This window comes from Suncus etruscus, chromosome 16, assembly GCF_024139225.1.
Source record: "Suncus etruscus isolate mSunEtr1 chromosome 16, mSunEtr1.pri.cur, whole genome shotgun sequence".
NCBI lineage: Eukaryota > Metazoa > Chordata > Mammalia > Eulipotyphla > Soricidae > Suncus > Suncus etruscus.
Window position 1 is genome coordinate 4,916,363 of NC_064863.1, and position 17,162 is coordinate 4,933,524.

The 17,162-nt window shown below is 39.2% G+C and overlaps 1 protein-coding gene across 1 annotated transcript in view; it reads right to left on the reverse strand.

The window, feature by feature from the left end:
* Window positions 1–17,162, reverse strand: part of FMN1 (formin 1) — a 483,837-nt gene that overhangs the window by 421,901 nt on the left and 44,774 nt on the right. Inside the window, exon 2 of the mRNA XM_049789785.1 lies at window positions 1,836–3,821. Within this exon, the coding sequence (XP_049645742.1) occupies window positions 1,836–3,684 (1,849 nt within the window). The 5' untranslated portion in view covers window positions 3,685–3,821. The remainder of the gene's footprint in view (window positions 1–1,835; window positions 3,822–17,162) is intronic.

The window sequence follows — 17,162 nt, forward strand, 5'->3', positions numbered from 1 at the left end:
GCCTAGAGGTCTTTGTATGAAAGTAACAAGTGTAATCAAACGAAGTCTACATATTACAAAATCAAAATGAAAACAACTTACCACATCTCTACAGCACTAAGGGTCAGTGTTTTAGAGAAATTTAAAGATATATAGGTTTCAAAATGAGCCATGAGCATCTAAAATTATTCTTTCCCAGCTAAACATTTTTAATCCTCTGAATTGTATGCGATGCTTTACCTAATATCATATTACATGTTATTCCCTAGGCAAAGCACTAGCCATATGTTATGCAGAGTGCACTGAAAAAGAACCAATTACCTATAAAAGTCCCTGAGCATCTGGAAAGTGGCATGAGCCTAAGAATGGCACTTTTTTGGTATGATTTTTTTTTCGTCTTATCAAGCCCATTTATGGAACCTCCAAATTTTATACCACATACAGTTTCAAGCCACATTTAGCATTCAGATAAAATCTACCACATTTTGTGCAAGAAATGATGTATACTGCAGTAAAAGAAGTAACCATGAACCCCCCAATAAAACAAAATTCAGAATAGATGTTTTTGGTACTTGTTTAGGAAATTAGGAGACATAATTTTTAAAAGGAAGACTGAACCAAGTTTCTTCTAATAAACTAAATAAAATCATTCTTCTTATAGTCACCTTTTTTCATAAAATGATGATTAGAAAGATAATTAGTATAAAACAAAAATAAACACATTTCTAACAACCAACAGTGCAGCTAAGACTAAGTTTCTCCGGCAACTTTAAAATCGAGGATTTTAAATTCCCCCCTGTTACTTCTCTCTGCCTAGACTTGTCTCCTTTGAAAGTCAGGGGTACAGCAAGGAGAGAGAGGTGGTTTCAGAATATGCCAAAACTACACAAAATTAAACATATTTAAAGCATTGTTTTTGGAAGCAACTACACCCTAGACCTTAAAAGTCAACACATACAGGGGCCGGAGCAGTGGCGCAGCAGTAGGGCTTTTGCCTTGCATGTGGCTGACCTAGGATAGATCGTGGTTTGATTCCCTAGTGTCTCATATGGTCCCACAGACCAGCAGCGATTTTTGAGCACAGAACCAGGAGTAAACCCTGAGCATCACTGGGTGAGGCCTCCCCCCCCCCAAAAAAAAAGAAAGAAAAAAAAAAGAAAAAAAATCAACACATACATGTCATCTTTCTATGCCACTCTATTTATACTTTCTTTCTTTTTTCTTCTTTCTTTCTTCTTTCTTCCTTCCTTCCTTTCTTCCTTCCTTCCTTCCTTCCTTTCTCTTCCTTCCTTTCTCTCTTTCTTTCTCTCTCTCTCTCTCTCTCTTTCTTTCTTTCTTTCTTTCTTTCTTTCTTTCTTTCTTTCTTTCTTTCTTTCTTTCTTTCTTTCTTTCTTTCTTTCTTTCTCCCTATCTTTTTCTTTGTTTTTCTTTTATTTCTCTGTCTTTTTCCTCTTTCTTTCTCTTTTTTTTTGGGCCACACCCAGTGATGCTCACAGGTTACTCCTAGCTCTGTACTCAGGAATTACTCCTGAAGGATTCAGGAGACCATATGAGATATCAGGGATCAATCACTGAGTTGGCTTTGTGCAAGATAAGCACCTTTGGGCCACACCTGGCTGCACTCAGGAATCATTCCTGTTGGAACTCAGGGTTCAAACTGGGTCTGCCTCATGCCAGGCAAACACCCTACCTACTGTACTAGCTCTCTAGGCCCTTACCATCTTCTTAGTACAAAGCCAACTCTAATGGATCTCAAAATTTTGCTTATGATCGTTAGTTTGTCTCTGAATAGCATAAGCAAAGAGTTTATGAACTGCCCCCAAACCAGATAGAAAGTAGCTTAAACAGAGACTAACCTGGAGGCGACTGGTGCTGGGGTGGAGCTGTGGTCTCTCCAGTTCCCAGGCTGGGTCCCAAGGGCTCTCCAGGCGCCAGCCCAAGATGGCGTGCTCTGAGGAAAGTCAAGTTGGCTCCTTCAGTCTCCGTGACCCTTGTGGAGGATGGTGGCTCCAAGGTGTCAGCAGATTGGGACCCAAACACAGCACTGCTCTTTGGACTAGGAAAGTCATCAAGAGAGGCTTCGCCCTCACCAAGTGGAGGTGGAAGCTGGAGGATCCTGCGATGCTGTGGAGGACTGGGGAGCCCCGCAGAGAGAGGCCAGGGAACAGGTGGCATGCGTTTGTGTGCTCCAAACTGGGAGGATGAATTATTAAGTGCCACACTGACTGCTGCCAATGCTGGGGGGTAGGACAGTCGCTCCTCATCACCCCCTGTCTGAGAGGACTGTGAGCCTGTGCTGGAGGGTTGATCCGAAAGCAATGCTGTGTGGCCAACCCAAGGGAGCCCCACTCCCCTCTTGCTCCTGGAACCTGGGAGTGGGAGATTTTTGGCAGAGAAGCCCAGTCTCTTGCCCTCAGTGGCTTCATCTAACTTCTCACTCTCTATCACTTTCCGCAGCACCTTGTTCACAGCCCCCTCAGTGCCGGCCGGGGTCAGTCCTCTGGCCTTTAGCTGCAATGACCCATCCCCTTGCTGGTCCTTCTTTGCAGGCCCTGGAAATTGGGTCCCAGTCTCTGTGCCTGGGAGGGTGAGCAAGTCCGCTCTGGGTATGAACTCAGACTGATCTGCCTGGCAAAAGGCAATGATTCCTCCATCCTCAGGATGTGCTTTCACCGCTCTTTGCACCTGAGTGGGACGATCCTGGACTTTGACCACCACTTTGGAAACAGGCTTCTTTCTGCAAGACCTCTGGGCACCTTTCTCTAGCCCACCCTTCTCCGCCTGGGGACGCTGCTTCCCCTGGTCCTTGTGCCTTTTAGATGAACCTGCCTGCTGGCAAGGTGCCCTCTGCCACTCTCCAGCACCACCCTCTCCAGGATCTGCAGAACTGCAATCAGAAGCCGGTCTTGGTCTCCCCAAGCTGGCTTCTTCAGAAACCATCCAGGAGTCCCAAAGGCCAGGGGTGGAGTCCAGCATCCTAGGGACTTCTGGGGTGCAGCTCTCTCTCCTTAGGGGGGAACTGGACAGCACCCCAGTGGTGACCAAGTTACCTCTCTCCTCCAGGAACCTGAGATCCTGCCTTGTTGAGGAAAGGGGCAGGGAGCTACTGGAAAAGATTTGCTCCTTCCCCAGCTGAGCAACTGGCTCCTGGTTCTGCTGTCCTTTTCTTCTGGTCTTCTTCTGCTGCGGTGGCTCCTCGGTGTTCTCTTTCCTGCCACCAAACCTCCTGAGCTTTTTGTTGCCATGGGCCTTCTTCTTGTTGACACAGCCCACAGGGGGCTCCCCCTGCCAGTTACCAGCCCTCCGGAAAGAGTCATCCTCGGGGGCCAGGCTCACAGACAGCTCAGACAGCTTCCCCTCCTGGTTCCCCATCACAATGCCCAGGATGTGGTCAGAACTCAGCAGACTGGCCAGCAGCCGTTGCCTCTCTGCTGTGAGTTTGTACAGCTCTGCGAGAATGTCTTTGGTGGGAGTCTGCTTGAAAAAGATGTCGCCTGGGTGTTCCTTGGGCTGCAAGTTGAGGCTGATGATGTCCGAGCCTTCCCTGACTTGGTAGCAGTTATGAAAACCTTTATTGGATTTGTCTAGAGTTACAGTGCCCTTGTAGGAAAATCCTCTGACTTCTCCCCTTGGAAGATAGAAGCTGATGAAGCAAAGTTCGGTAATGGGCGCCTGCAATTGGAGGGTGCAGTGAGTGCCTTCCATTATGCCTACCTAATTATTCATGCCTCTGAGAGGCTGCTGTTCTGTTGTCAGGCTTCCTGGACTTGTGGGGTGAGGCATGTGACGGTGGGGAGCTGACAGGGGAAGCAGCTGACAGTCATCTCCAGCAACGAGGCTGCCTGCGAGAGGAACAGAGGAAGAAAGCAGCTTGTCTAACAGAGGGCACAAATCACAAGCGCAGCATATATCAAAACATAGCCAGGACTTACCCTGTCTGGCAACCTTCCACCAACACACAGCATTGCCCAGGAGGCTGGCTGCAATCTCTTCACCACTCCTGCCCCACCCTTGGCCAACCAGGGAAGGGCGTGCACGTCTCAGCATCCAGACAAAGATCCCTTGGGCCCACCTGGGAACTCATCCTGAAGTCTCTCAACTTCTCTGAGCTTTCATTTATGTGCCCTAAAACAGAACCAACACTTCTCCGAGATGTCCTGAGAAAAAGCAACTCAGAGATCCTTTGAAAGCACAGTCATGTTGAGAACTATTGCGTGGAGCATTATTTTGAAAAATGAGTTAAGTCTATTTCTGTAAAAATTAAGGACATTATTGTAATAATGCCCAGAGGCAACAGAGATGAGGGCCGGAAGGACCGGCTCATCATATGAAGCTCGCCACCAAGAGTGGTGAACGCTGTTAGGGAAATAAGTACAGGAACAACTAGCATGACAATGTTAATGAATGAGAGTAGAATGCCTGCCTCGAATACAGGTAGGGGTTGGGAACTGGGTGGGGGGCATTGGTGGTGGGAAGGCTGCACTGGTGAAGGGGGGTGTTCTGTTTATGACTGAAACCCAACTACAATCACGCTTGAAATCATAGTGCTTAAATAAAGATAAATAAGTAAATAAATAAATAAATAATTTTGTAAAAGTCAATTTTGTCTCAAAAACCACCTTCTAAGATTTGATATTATGATATTATATGTGCTACTTCGTCATTTGGGCGGGGAGGATAATATTAAACCACATCCAGAGTCTCTTTTGAACACAATCTTTTTCCAAAAAGCTAAGTAAAACATTAAATAAGTAACTCAGGTGTCTTAACTAAGTGTCCCCTCCACCCAATACAGCACTCTCATTCACACCTTACTTCTTGTCTATGTGTGGCTGATAAAGATGGCACCTAAAAGTGAAAAATGAGTAAATCTTTAACCCCTGTGATTTATGGATATGGATCTTCAGTGTCTTCATCACTGAAGCATCTAATATGTCACACACAAGCAGAGATGTTTGCTCACTATTTAATTCAAAATGTGTTGGGAATTTTTTCTGATTTATACCTTGGAGCTTATAGAGTTCCATATTATAGCACTTAATTTCTTTTCTGTTTTTGGAGGGGAGGCACACTTAGCAATATTCAGGGGTAACACCTCACTCTGGGCTCAGGAATTACTCCTGGCAGTGCTCTAGGACCATATGGGATGTGGGGGATATAATCCAGGTTGGTTGCCTGCTTTTTGAATGCCCTTCCTACTTGACTACCTCTCTCGTCTAGCAGTGCTTTATTTCTTAAATGAGGACACTGCTCAGTCTTCAAATCTTAGATATTTCAAAATAAATACCTATGAGGTAGTTAATTAAAAACCATTAATTAATCCCTGATATCTTCATTGACTTATTTCCCCTAGTCTTCTTTCCCTTAATAATAAAACGCTGCATAAAGAATTACTGAGTGAAGAGAGAAATGTAGAAGTTTTTAAAAATAAAAACTCTTTAAGAATATTTTATAACTTTAAACATTAAAATGAAAATTTAAAAACATAACACATATCTGGTCAGCCCAGAAATTACCAGAGTACTCAAAAGAATTAATAAAAAAAAAAGTTAAAGGACTACAAAATGATAAGTGCAGAAGAGATGAAACCAGCAGAATCTTTGCCTCTTTCACGTTTTACAGGACTATTCTTAATCATTTCATTATTGATCGGGTCAGAAAGACAATACAGAGGTAAGGTACTTGTCTGTACTGTAACCAGTTCAATCCCTGGCACCACAAATGGTCCCCTGCACACTGCCAATATTGGTCCCTGGGCACAGAGCCAGGAGAATCCCTAAGCACTACTAGATATGATCCCAAAACAATAAAAAAAATCAACTAGTCATATTACTAGAAAATTCTTAATCTGCTCAGTAATACTGCTCTTAAAGATATAAAGGTATAGTCATATGTTACTTAATAGCAGGTACATATTAGAAATATCCTTTCAGATAATTTTATTGCAAAGTAAAAATCAGTCTTTAATTAAACATATCTAAATGGAGTAACCCAATGTTTCTCATCTTTTTTCTAACTCCCTTCTGATCTTGTTTCCTCCCTGTGTATCTCTTGTCCCTAATCTTGTACCATGTCCCCTATTAATGCAAAATTTACCTGTGACCTTCCTTGGAAACTCCTGGGGACTATAAGGGAGGTATATGACCCCAGCCAAAGAAAAACTGGCATAGCCTATTTACCTCTAATATCAAATACAGTATTTGATATTAGGATCACCACTACAAAGGACTAAATGATTCAAGCAAAGCATGAATGTCTATTGATACTTGATATATATTGTTAAAAACTTCAATATATTTAATAACTCATTGGGGGGAAGAGAGAAGCAGGGAGGGAAGGAGACAGAGTATGCACATAGAAGCTAGAAGCTATAAATATAATGCCAAAAATGCTAATATTCACATCGCAAACAACTATTAGACTTATGAATTCACAGAAAAGCTAGAGAAGCAGTAGAAGTGATGTTCTGAATTGTTTTAGGTTTTTTTTTTGGGGGGGGGCACACCTGGTGGTGCTCAGGGGTTATTCCTGGCTATCTGCTCAGAAATAGCTCCCGGCAGGCACAGGGGATGGGGGGTGGGGGGCATATAGGACGCTGGGATTCGAACAAACCACCTTAGGTCCTGGACTGGCTGCTTGCAAGGCAAACGCACTGTGCTATCTCTCCGGCCCCGATGTTCTGAATTGTAAGATGTGACATGACTTCTTCCATTTAACTCCACATTTCCTGGGTTTGAGTTAATGGTTGATTTGGGAGGAGGAAAAAAGTTGATTTTATACTTTCCATAATTTCTTCAAAGCAATGACACAAAATTCATTCAATGATGGAAATCTAGAAATAAGATTTCTTTTTTCCCCCTCTAATTTTTTGGGTCACATCTGTGTTGCTCAGAGCTTACTCATGGTTCTGTTTGCAGTTATCACTTTTTTGTAGGCTTGGAAGACCATATATAGATTGAGCCTGGATCAACCGTGTGCAAGGAAAACTCCTCTGTATTATCACATTAGCTCAGAAATAAGATTTCTCATGCTAAAAGTCTATTTCTTGAAAGGAGAATATTTATATATTATACATATTTGCTATTTTGTAAATGTATTTAATAAGTATATCTCCATTTTTAAGAGAAGAGATTGAAATTCAAAAATATTAAAAAAAAACTTTTTGGAGGCAAAAAAAAACTTTTTGAAGGGGTCAGACTGATAGCATGGCGGTAGGACATTTCCCTTGAATTCGGCTGACCCAAAATAGACGGACCTGGGTTTGATCCCTAGCATCCCATATGGTCCCCTGAGCCAGGAGCAATTTCTGAGCACATAGAATGTCATTCTGAGCCTTAAAGTCACTGGGTGTGGCCCAACAACAAACAAAGAAAAACAATTTTTGAAGGTCACTGGGTTAGATGATCTAAGTTCTAACCCTGTGATCTAAGATATGACCTGGAATTATCTCACTTAACTGCTCCTCTACTCTAATAAACTAACTTTCCATGAAAACTGAATAGATTAGTCCCTTTATTTGCTAGTTTGGCATTATATAATGTTTTCCACAACAGCTCACAAATTTCTACTTTTACCACTAATGTAGTTTCAACATGTCAGATTAAACAAAACACTACATTCTAAAGCTGTTTTTAAGTAATACACAATTTAGGTCAAGGACATCAAAGTTTTAGTCATGCATTTTAAAGAAAAAAAATGCTTATTACTATCTTGTAGAACACAATAAATGTTCCAGCTTATAGGAAACTGTATTTTTGGTGAATATTACACAGTACTCTTTCATAGAGTTACTTTCTTTTTTTTAAAACATTTTTCTTTTTGCTTGTTTTGTTTTTATTTTGGGTCACACTTGGCCTCGCTCAGGGGTTACTCCGGCTCTGTGCTCAGAAATTTCTCCTGACAAGCTGGGGGGATGCTAGAGGTTGAACCAGATTCCAATTTGGCCACATGCAAGGCAAATGCCTTACCACTGTGCTATCTATCATTCTGGCCCCGTAAGTACTTTCTTTTCATAATCACTAAAAGTCTTGATTTATATAAATAGAAACAGTGCTACAGTTTGTTGTCTGCATGTTAGTTTTGTTTTGAAAATTAAAATGAATAGTTTAGTAAATGATGAGATTGAGTTTTATAGCAATAATGTTTTAGTGTAAACTATAAAGCTACTATGAAGAAAAAGAAAATACATAATTATCATTTACATATGACAACTTAAAGGGAATGGCTTTTACTATACTTTTAGTATTTGTATTGGAGGGTTAAGAAGGGAATTGACCAAGAATAAACATAGTCTGATACATACATACATACATACATGACTATAATCTCATATAGACACTGGTCACCACAAAGTATAATAAGAAATTGTATTAAACATAGACTATAACATAAGAACTTGAACCTCCAAGGAGTTACTGAAGAAATCCTAAGTAAAAAATTTTTTTCATTGAAAAATCAATCCAGAATCAAAATGAAGAAGAGGTCAGTAGAGAATAAGACTAGGGATATAGCTCACTGATGATTCTTTCAGTATTTTAGAAAGAAGTTCTAAGAATAGAATAAGGGCAATGGCAATACATATACAGAGCCCCAAATAAGTTTAGGAAGATAGGATTGACAGAATCTAGAGATTTATAGGGTGTATGTTATTGAGAAATTCAAATTTGGATGACTACATAGATGGGATGCCATGAATGAAAAATTTAAAAAGCAAGTAGTAGAATAGGCTTTGGGGACGATGATTAATTTAATTTTGGATTATTTAAAAATCTTAAATATCAGGGAAATATTCAAGCAGGCATATTCAGAAACCTGCTAGGTAGCACAGGATAGAACTTAGGAGGGAGATATAGATTGGAGTTAAACATGTTTAAGTAATCACACAAGATCTTCTTGTTCAAGAAGATGCAAACATTCTAAATTGTCTCTCCCAGTAAATATAAAGTTTAGAACTTTCCAAAAGGGTTTGGAGAGATAGTACATTGAATAGGGTATTTGCCTTACAAATAAGTGACCCAGGTTTGAGCCCCAGCACCCCATATGTTCCCTGCCACCCCGCCACAACAGGAATGATCCCTGAGCAGTCAGAAGAATAGCCCAATAACTAAAAACAAACCAACAAAACTTAGAAGAAAAACATGTAACTTTAGTAGTCTAAAAAAGAAGCAGTAACAACTTGACTGGCAAAGGAAAATCCCACCCACAAACCCTAAAAGTTTGAAGGTGACTGTGAGAAAGAAGAATTTCAAAAATTAGAACTAAACATTATTTATGAAATCCTGAGTTCACGGTAAATCATTTATGTGTGAACCTAATCCTTAATAACATACAATTTATTTAAAAAAGAAACTTAAAACACACTTTGGGATTAAGAGAAAGATCTAGATCACTGAGTGGTACAATCATGAAAGAGATCCAAAGTACACTGCAAGAAAATGGAACTGATATTAAAACCACAACCAACAGAAAATTATTCGGACCTTGGCATGAATTAAACTACCCTTGCTGCTAGACAGAAGAAAAGCAATATTCATAGTTTGAAAACATTTAAAAATTTCAGAGGGGGTCAGAGCAACAGTACAGCAGGTAGGGTATTTGCTTTACATACGGCTGACTCAGGTTCGATCCCCTGAATGGTCCCCCGAGCCCACCAGGAGTGTGATTCCTGAGCACGAAGCCAGGAATATCCACTGAGCACGACCAGGAGTGTCCCAAAAAATAAAAAATAAAAAAAAGAAATTCAAGGCCATAGAGACAATTTAGGGTTTAGGAGCACATGTTTTATATGCACAAGTCCTTCAGTTCAGTCCCTGGCATTGATGACCTGACGTACCACCAGTGTAGGCATGGAGGGTCCTGAACACAATTTGGTGTGGCCTTGTGGCCTCAGACACTGCTGGATCAAGCTACTACTTCGTTGCGAGACCTTATCATTAAACTGTTAAACTTCATATCCCCGTTGGCAGAACACTGTGACCCTATTTAAACCACAACTGAGCACTACCAGAGCACTAGCTGGGAGTTCTACTTTCTCCCAAAATTACAGAATACATATAGAAATAACCCAGCTTAGGCAATCATCACTTTAGACAAGACCTGGGTGCTGAAAAGAGGTAAAGTGATATGCGTGATAGCTTTAGCAATACTATTGCAAACCTCAGTGCCTAAAAGGAAAAGAAAGAAAGAGAGAAAAAAGAAAAATGACTGCAAGCTGGAGGTGAGGGAGGTTGGGAAGAAAACAGGACCTCGGTGCTGGGAAAAGTACACTATGAAATGATGGGTGTTGGACATTGTGTAACTGAAACTCAATCATGAACAACTTTGTAACTGTATCTCAAGATGATTCAATATAAAAAAATGTAGTAAGTTGGGGCTAGAGTGATAGCAAGGTGGTTAGGATGTTTGCCTTGTATGTGGCCCATCTGGGTTTGATCACCAGAATCTCATATGATACCTGAGCCTCACCACAAGTGATCCTTGAGTGTAGAACTAGGAGTAAGCCCTGAACATAGTTAGATGTGGACTAAAAGAAAAAAAATATTTTTTCAAAGAAATAATAGACACAATCTTAAAATAAAAATCAAAATTAGCAGCAAAGAAATAGAAGTAATAAAAAAGCACATGAAAATGTTATAAATGAAAAATGATAAAAATTTAAAAGTTATTGGATAGGTACAACAACAGAATTAAAATATATAAATCTGAAGTCAGGAAGTTTTCAATATGAAAAATGTTATGATAAATTATCAGATTCTCAAGGACCCCAAACAAAAAGCCTAGCATTCAATACAGCAGTGTCTCTGAAGGAGAAAAGATTTAGTATAGAAAACATATATATTAAAAATATCACAAATTGGGGCCGGCGAGGTAGTGCTAGAGGTAAGGTGTCTGCCTTGCAAGCGCTAGCCAAGGAAGGACCGCGGTTCGATCCCCCGGCGTCCCATATGGTCCCCCCAAGCCAGGGGCAATTTCTGAGCACTTAGCCAGGAGTAACCCCTGAGCATCAAACGGGTGTGGCCTGAAAAACCAAAAAAAAATCACAAATACTGAAAAATGGAGGGTAGGGGCCAAGTAGTCTCAGGTGCATTGGCGACAGAAAAGGACAAAACTAAATATCCAAGCCAAAGTAATAACAATGAAGTCATGAGACCCAAACTTTAATAATCAAAACTTAAAACGGGCCTGTTATGCTGGCAGGGTGAGGGGCAAGGCTTATGGCATGAGATACACTTTGGGGACATTGGTGGAAGAAGGCTGACACTGGTGGTGGGATTGATCTGAAATCCAACTATGAAAAATTTTGTAAATCACAGTGGTTTCAATAAGATATGTTTTTAAATTAATTTAGAAAAATGATTGTTAAAAACTTTCCAAATTTAGAAAAACATATTTTTACAAACTCAAAAAGGTCAAGCAGAATGTGCCTAAATAAGTATGAACTCAAATGAAACATAATAAAACTGATGAAAATGAAATACAAATAAAAACTTAAAATAGTGAGAGAAAAATGTGGTACATTTCTTAAAGGGAAAATTTGAGTGACTGTAGATTTTTCAGTAGAAGTCAGTGGCCCAAAGGAAGCATAAAAACATTTATAAACTGATAGAGAAATCTTACCACCAAAATTTTATATTCAGTGAAAACATTTTTAAAAAATTATAAAATAAAGACATTATCAGATGAAGGAAAATGATGGAATTAGTTGATAGGAGATCTGCTCGATAAAGCATGGCTGAAGGAAGCCCTTCAGGCACATGGAAAGAAAAGAAATCTCTGACATCAAAAGCAAAGGATGAATAATATTAATAGTAAACAAATAAACATCTATATTATTGTTCTCTTGAGTTCTTTAAAATATATTATTTGGGTTAAAATAAAAAATCTATAATACTGTATGGAGAGGTTGTGATATATACATATGATATGTAAGACAACTATAACATAAAAGGAAGTAGGAAAAAGGGATCTATATGTTATGAAAATAATAATTTAATTCAAAGTGTATTGTTAAGAGTTAGACATGCATATTACATTTTGGTTTTATTTTGGAAGCCACACCCAGCAGTGATCAGGGCTTACTACTGGGTCTGTGCTCAGTGATGTCCCCTACTAGGGCTCAGGGGACTTTATATGGTGCCAGGGACTGAATTTGGGTTGGCTGCATGCAAGGCAAATTCCCTATCTACTGTATTTTCTCTCTGACTCATATTTGTATATTGTAATTCCCTAGTGTTTCTAAGAAAAAGATAAAAAGATAAAATCAATAATGCAAGTAATTTATTAAAATGGCAAAGTAAAAATGTTAAAATAACACAGGAAAATGAAAGAGAGACAACAACAAAACTGTCGCAAACAGAAATTAATAAAATGACTAACCTAAATGTGTTCATCATTGCACTAAATATAAAAGAGCTAAAAGAAAATCATTAAAAGAGTGAAATTCTCAGAATGCTCACAATTTGAATTTAAAGCACTGGCATGGTGGCATAGGTGAAATTACTCAGGTAAAATATGGGACTTATGGAAAGAAAATAATGTGGAACATAGTTCTAGGAACTCAGATGTTTAAAAGATGAATAGAAGAAAAATTAAAAGTGGTCGATAAATGGGGCCAGAGCAGTGATGCAAGGGGAAGGGCATTTGCCTTTCACGTAATAAACTAGAATGGATTGTGGATCAATCCCCCGGTGTCCCATATGGTCCTCCAAGCCAGTAGCTGTTTCTGAGCACATAGCCAGGAGTAACCCCTGAGAGTCACAGGTGTGGCCTCTCCCCAAGAAAACTCCCCAAAAAGTGGTTGATAAATAATAAGATAAGTCTCTAAATTTTGTAGGAAAAGAAATTAGATACGACTTAAATACTTACAATTCTTCATTTTGGGTTAGTTTTATTTTGGGGCCACACCCAGCAGCACGCAGGAATTATTCCTAGCTCTGTGCTTAGAAATTGAATGGAGCAGGGAAACTAAATAGAGCATGGAAAGCCTCTTCAACAAGTGGTGTTGGCACATCTGGTTAGCCACTTGCAAAAAAGTGAACTTAGACCCCCAGCTAACATCATGTGGATTAAAGACCTTGATATCAGACCTGAAACCATAGGTGTATAGAACAACACATAGGTTAAACACTCAATGACATTTAGACTAAAAACCTCTTCAAGGAGGAAACTGCACTCTCCAAACAAGTGGAAGCAGAGATAAACAGATGGGAATATATTAAGCTGAGAAGCTTCTGCACCTCAAAGGAAACAGTGCCCAGGATATGAGAGTCACCCACTGAGTGGGAGAAACTATTCGCCCAATACCCATCAGATAAGGGACTAATATCCAAAATATACAAAGCACTGACAGACCTTTACAAGAAAAAAAAAACATCTAATCCCATCAAAATATTGGGAGAAGAAATGAACAGACACTTTGACAAAGAAGAAATACAAATGGCCAAAAGGCACATGAAAAAATACTCCATATATCTCATCATCAGGGAGATGCAAATCAAAACAACTATGAGGTACCATCTCACACCACAGAGATTGGTGCACATCACAAAGAATGAGAACAAGCAGTGCTAGTGGGGATGTGGAGAAAAAGGAACTCTTATTCACTGCTGGTGGGAATACCATCTAGTCCAACCTTTATGAAAAGCAATATGGAGATTCCTCCAAAAACTGGAAATTAAGCTCCCATATGATCCAGCTATACCACTCCTAGGGATATACCCTAGGAACACAAAAATACAATACAAAAATCCCTTCCTCATACCTATATTTATTGCAGCGCTATTTACAATAACCAGACACTGGAACCAACCAAGATGCTCTTCAACAGATGAATGGCTAAAGAAACCATGGAACATATACACAATGGAATATTATGCAGCTGTCAGGAGAAATGAAGTCATGATATTTTCCTATACAAGAATGAAAATGGAATCTATTATGGTGAGAGAAATAAGTCAGACGCAGAATAGTCTCACTCATCTATGGGTTGTAAGAAAAATAAAAGACATTCTTTCAATAATTTTCAGAGACAAAAGAGAGAAGGGCTGAAAGTTCCAGTTCACTACATGAAGAGTGATGAGTGCAGTTAGAGAAATAACTACATTGAGAACTATCATAACAATGTGAATGAATGAGGGAAGTAGAAAGCCTGTCTAGAGTACAGGTGAGGGTGGAGTGGGGAGGAGGGAGATTTGGGACACTGGTGATGGGAATGTTGCACTGGTGAAGGGGGATGTTCTTTACATGATTGAAACCCAAACCCAACTACAATCATATTTGTAATCGAGGTGTTTAAATATATTAATACAAAATGAAAAAGAATATTACTCAAAAAACACAAGGTACATGTGCTGGTAGTAATGTATAGAAAAGCAAAATAGACCCAAAATAAAGCGAATAAGCTCTGAAAAAAATAAAAAGAAATTTCTCCTTGCAGGCTTGGGGGACAAGATGGGATACTGGGCATCAAACCTAGGTCTTTCCCAGGTCGGCCTTGTGTAAGGCAAACATCCTATTGCTGTGCTATCACTCTGGCTCCAAAGTCTTCATTTTTTATTTAAAGCACTGTGATATATATATATATATATATATATATATATATATATATATATATATATATATAATATATATATATATATATAGTTGAATTTTAGACATACAATGATTCAGCACCAATCCAACGCCTAGTGTCAATCTCCCTCCACATATTCCCAGAATTTGTCCCATGTCACCACACATCTGCTCAACCTGTCATCATAATAGAACAGGGTTTTTTGTTTTGTTTGTTTTGTTTTGTTTTGTTTTTATTTTGGCGCCACACCTGGTGATGTTCAGGGTTACTCCTGGCTAACGCGCTCAGAAATCACTTCCTAAATTTGGGGGACCATATGGGACACCAGGGTTCAAACTGCAGTCCATCCTAGGTTAGCAAGTGCAAGGCAAACACTCTATCGCTTGTGCCACCACTCTGGCCCCCATAATAGAACAGTTCTTAAGGTTGGTTGTTAAAATTTGGGTCTCATGATTTTATTGCTATTAACAATGATATTGTTGTCTCGATTAACAACACCAAGATACCTGAGTCTCTTTGACCCCTGTCCCTCATGATTTCACATTTGTCCTTCTCCTCCTAAATTCTTCTGCTTTTCTTATTAATCTGTAAACTGTATCTAAATATCCTTCCATCAGTGCACCCAAATTGAAATCAGAAACTATTTATCAGAATCTAATGTTAGATTAAAACATAAAACAATACAAACAGGCCATTTGACCTCTCTTCTTTGAGAATAATAGGAGGCCTGGTACTAGGAAAAGGAAAAGCTGAGAGGATTTTCTTTTCCCAATGGAATTTATGTGATAAATCTATGGTATACAAATAGTATGGTACTGGAATAAAGACAGACTTTCCAACCAATAGAACTGAAAGCCCTAGAGACAGAGCCTTAAATATAAGGGCTTTGGCTAAGTAGCTTGTACTTGTGAAGTAGAAATTCTACAAATAGTATTGGGAAAACAGGTCAATCAAATGTAAAAATGGAAACTCAGTTCCCTACTTCACAGTTTATACAAAGGTTAATTCAAAATAGGCTAAATATCTCAATACACAATAATCCATAAATTATATTAAGAAAAATATAGGCAGAACCCTTTAGGAAGTTCAATATAACAGCATTTTTAATAATTCAATTTTATTAGCCAAAAACACAAGCAAAATTTTTAAAAATGGATTACATCAAATTAAGACATTTCTATACCATAAATAAAACTGGTAGCTAGAATACAAAGACACACAGAGATTAGGAGAAAATATTTGTCCACCACTCATTTGACAAACAACTAATATCCAAGATACATAAAGATTTATATAAAACTTAGCAAGCACGAAACAATCCATAAAAATGAGAAAATAGGGGCTGGAGCAATAGCACAGTGGTAGGGTCTTTGCCTTGCATGTGGCCAATCCAGAACAGCCCCTGATTCAATACCCAGCGTCTCATATGGTCCCCTGAGCCAGGAACAATTTCTGAGTGTATAACCAGGAGTACCCTCTGAGTGTCACAGGGTGTGGCCCCCCCAAGAAAGCAAAAAAAAAAAATAAAGGCGGGGGGGACAGATGAATAGACACACTTCTAAAGGAAACATACATATGACCAATATGCAAAAATTTTCTTCTTACAGGCCAGAGAGATAGCACAGCAATAGGGCATTTGCCTTGCAAGAGGCCAACTCAGGACCAACAGTGGTTTGAATCCCGGCATCCCATATGGTCCCCTGAGCCTGCCAGGAGCAATTTCTGAGCAAAGAGCCAGGAGTAACCCCTGAACACCCCTGGATGTGACCCAAAAACAAACAAACAAAAAACTTCACTCCATACATAGAATCACAGAAATGCAAAGCAAAATGAAAATATACCACCTTATACCAGTGAGATTAGGATATATCAAAAAGAACTGAAAAATAGTATTGGTATGATATCAGAAAAAAATACTCATCCACTATGGTGGGAATATTGACTTGTTCAACTTTTATGGAAAACATTATGAACCCATTTCAAAACACTAAGGATTGTATTTACATATGACCCAACTATTCTACTTAATGGTTTTTAACCCAACAGGCCAAAAACACTATTTTCAAGAGACATTTCCCTTTTATGTTTATTATAGTACTACAAATAGTCAAAATATAAAACAAAATTCAAGAACAGGTTTGAGCAGGGGTCTCAAACTCAATTTACCTGGGGGCCGCAGGAGGCAAAGTCAGGGTGAGGCAGGGTCGCATAAGGGATTACACAAAAAAAAAGTCCTCAAACGTCATTATTAACAGTTTTAATTATTTCTTCTGAACACGAATAAAACATTGAGTGAAGATCATGAACAGTTCTTCTGAAAATGGCATCTTTGCCTATTCCTTGCTGCCAGAGACTTGACAGCACTTCTTCTCATAAATCTGAACCACATTTGGCTTTAAAGAGGAAGCAGTTGAGAACCTCAGTATGGCTTGAAGATGATCATCATTAAGTCTAGACCTGTACTTTGACTTATTGAAATTCAATGTGGAGAATAACTTTTCACACAAATATGTGCTCCCAAAAAGGCACATGGTGCGCTTGAACATTCAGGAAAGCTCAGGGAAGCTGGGGGCAATTCTCTCAAAAATTGCCCATGCAAGTCTGCTTTTCCACT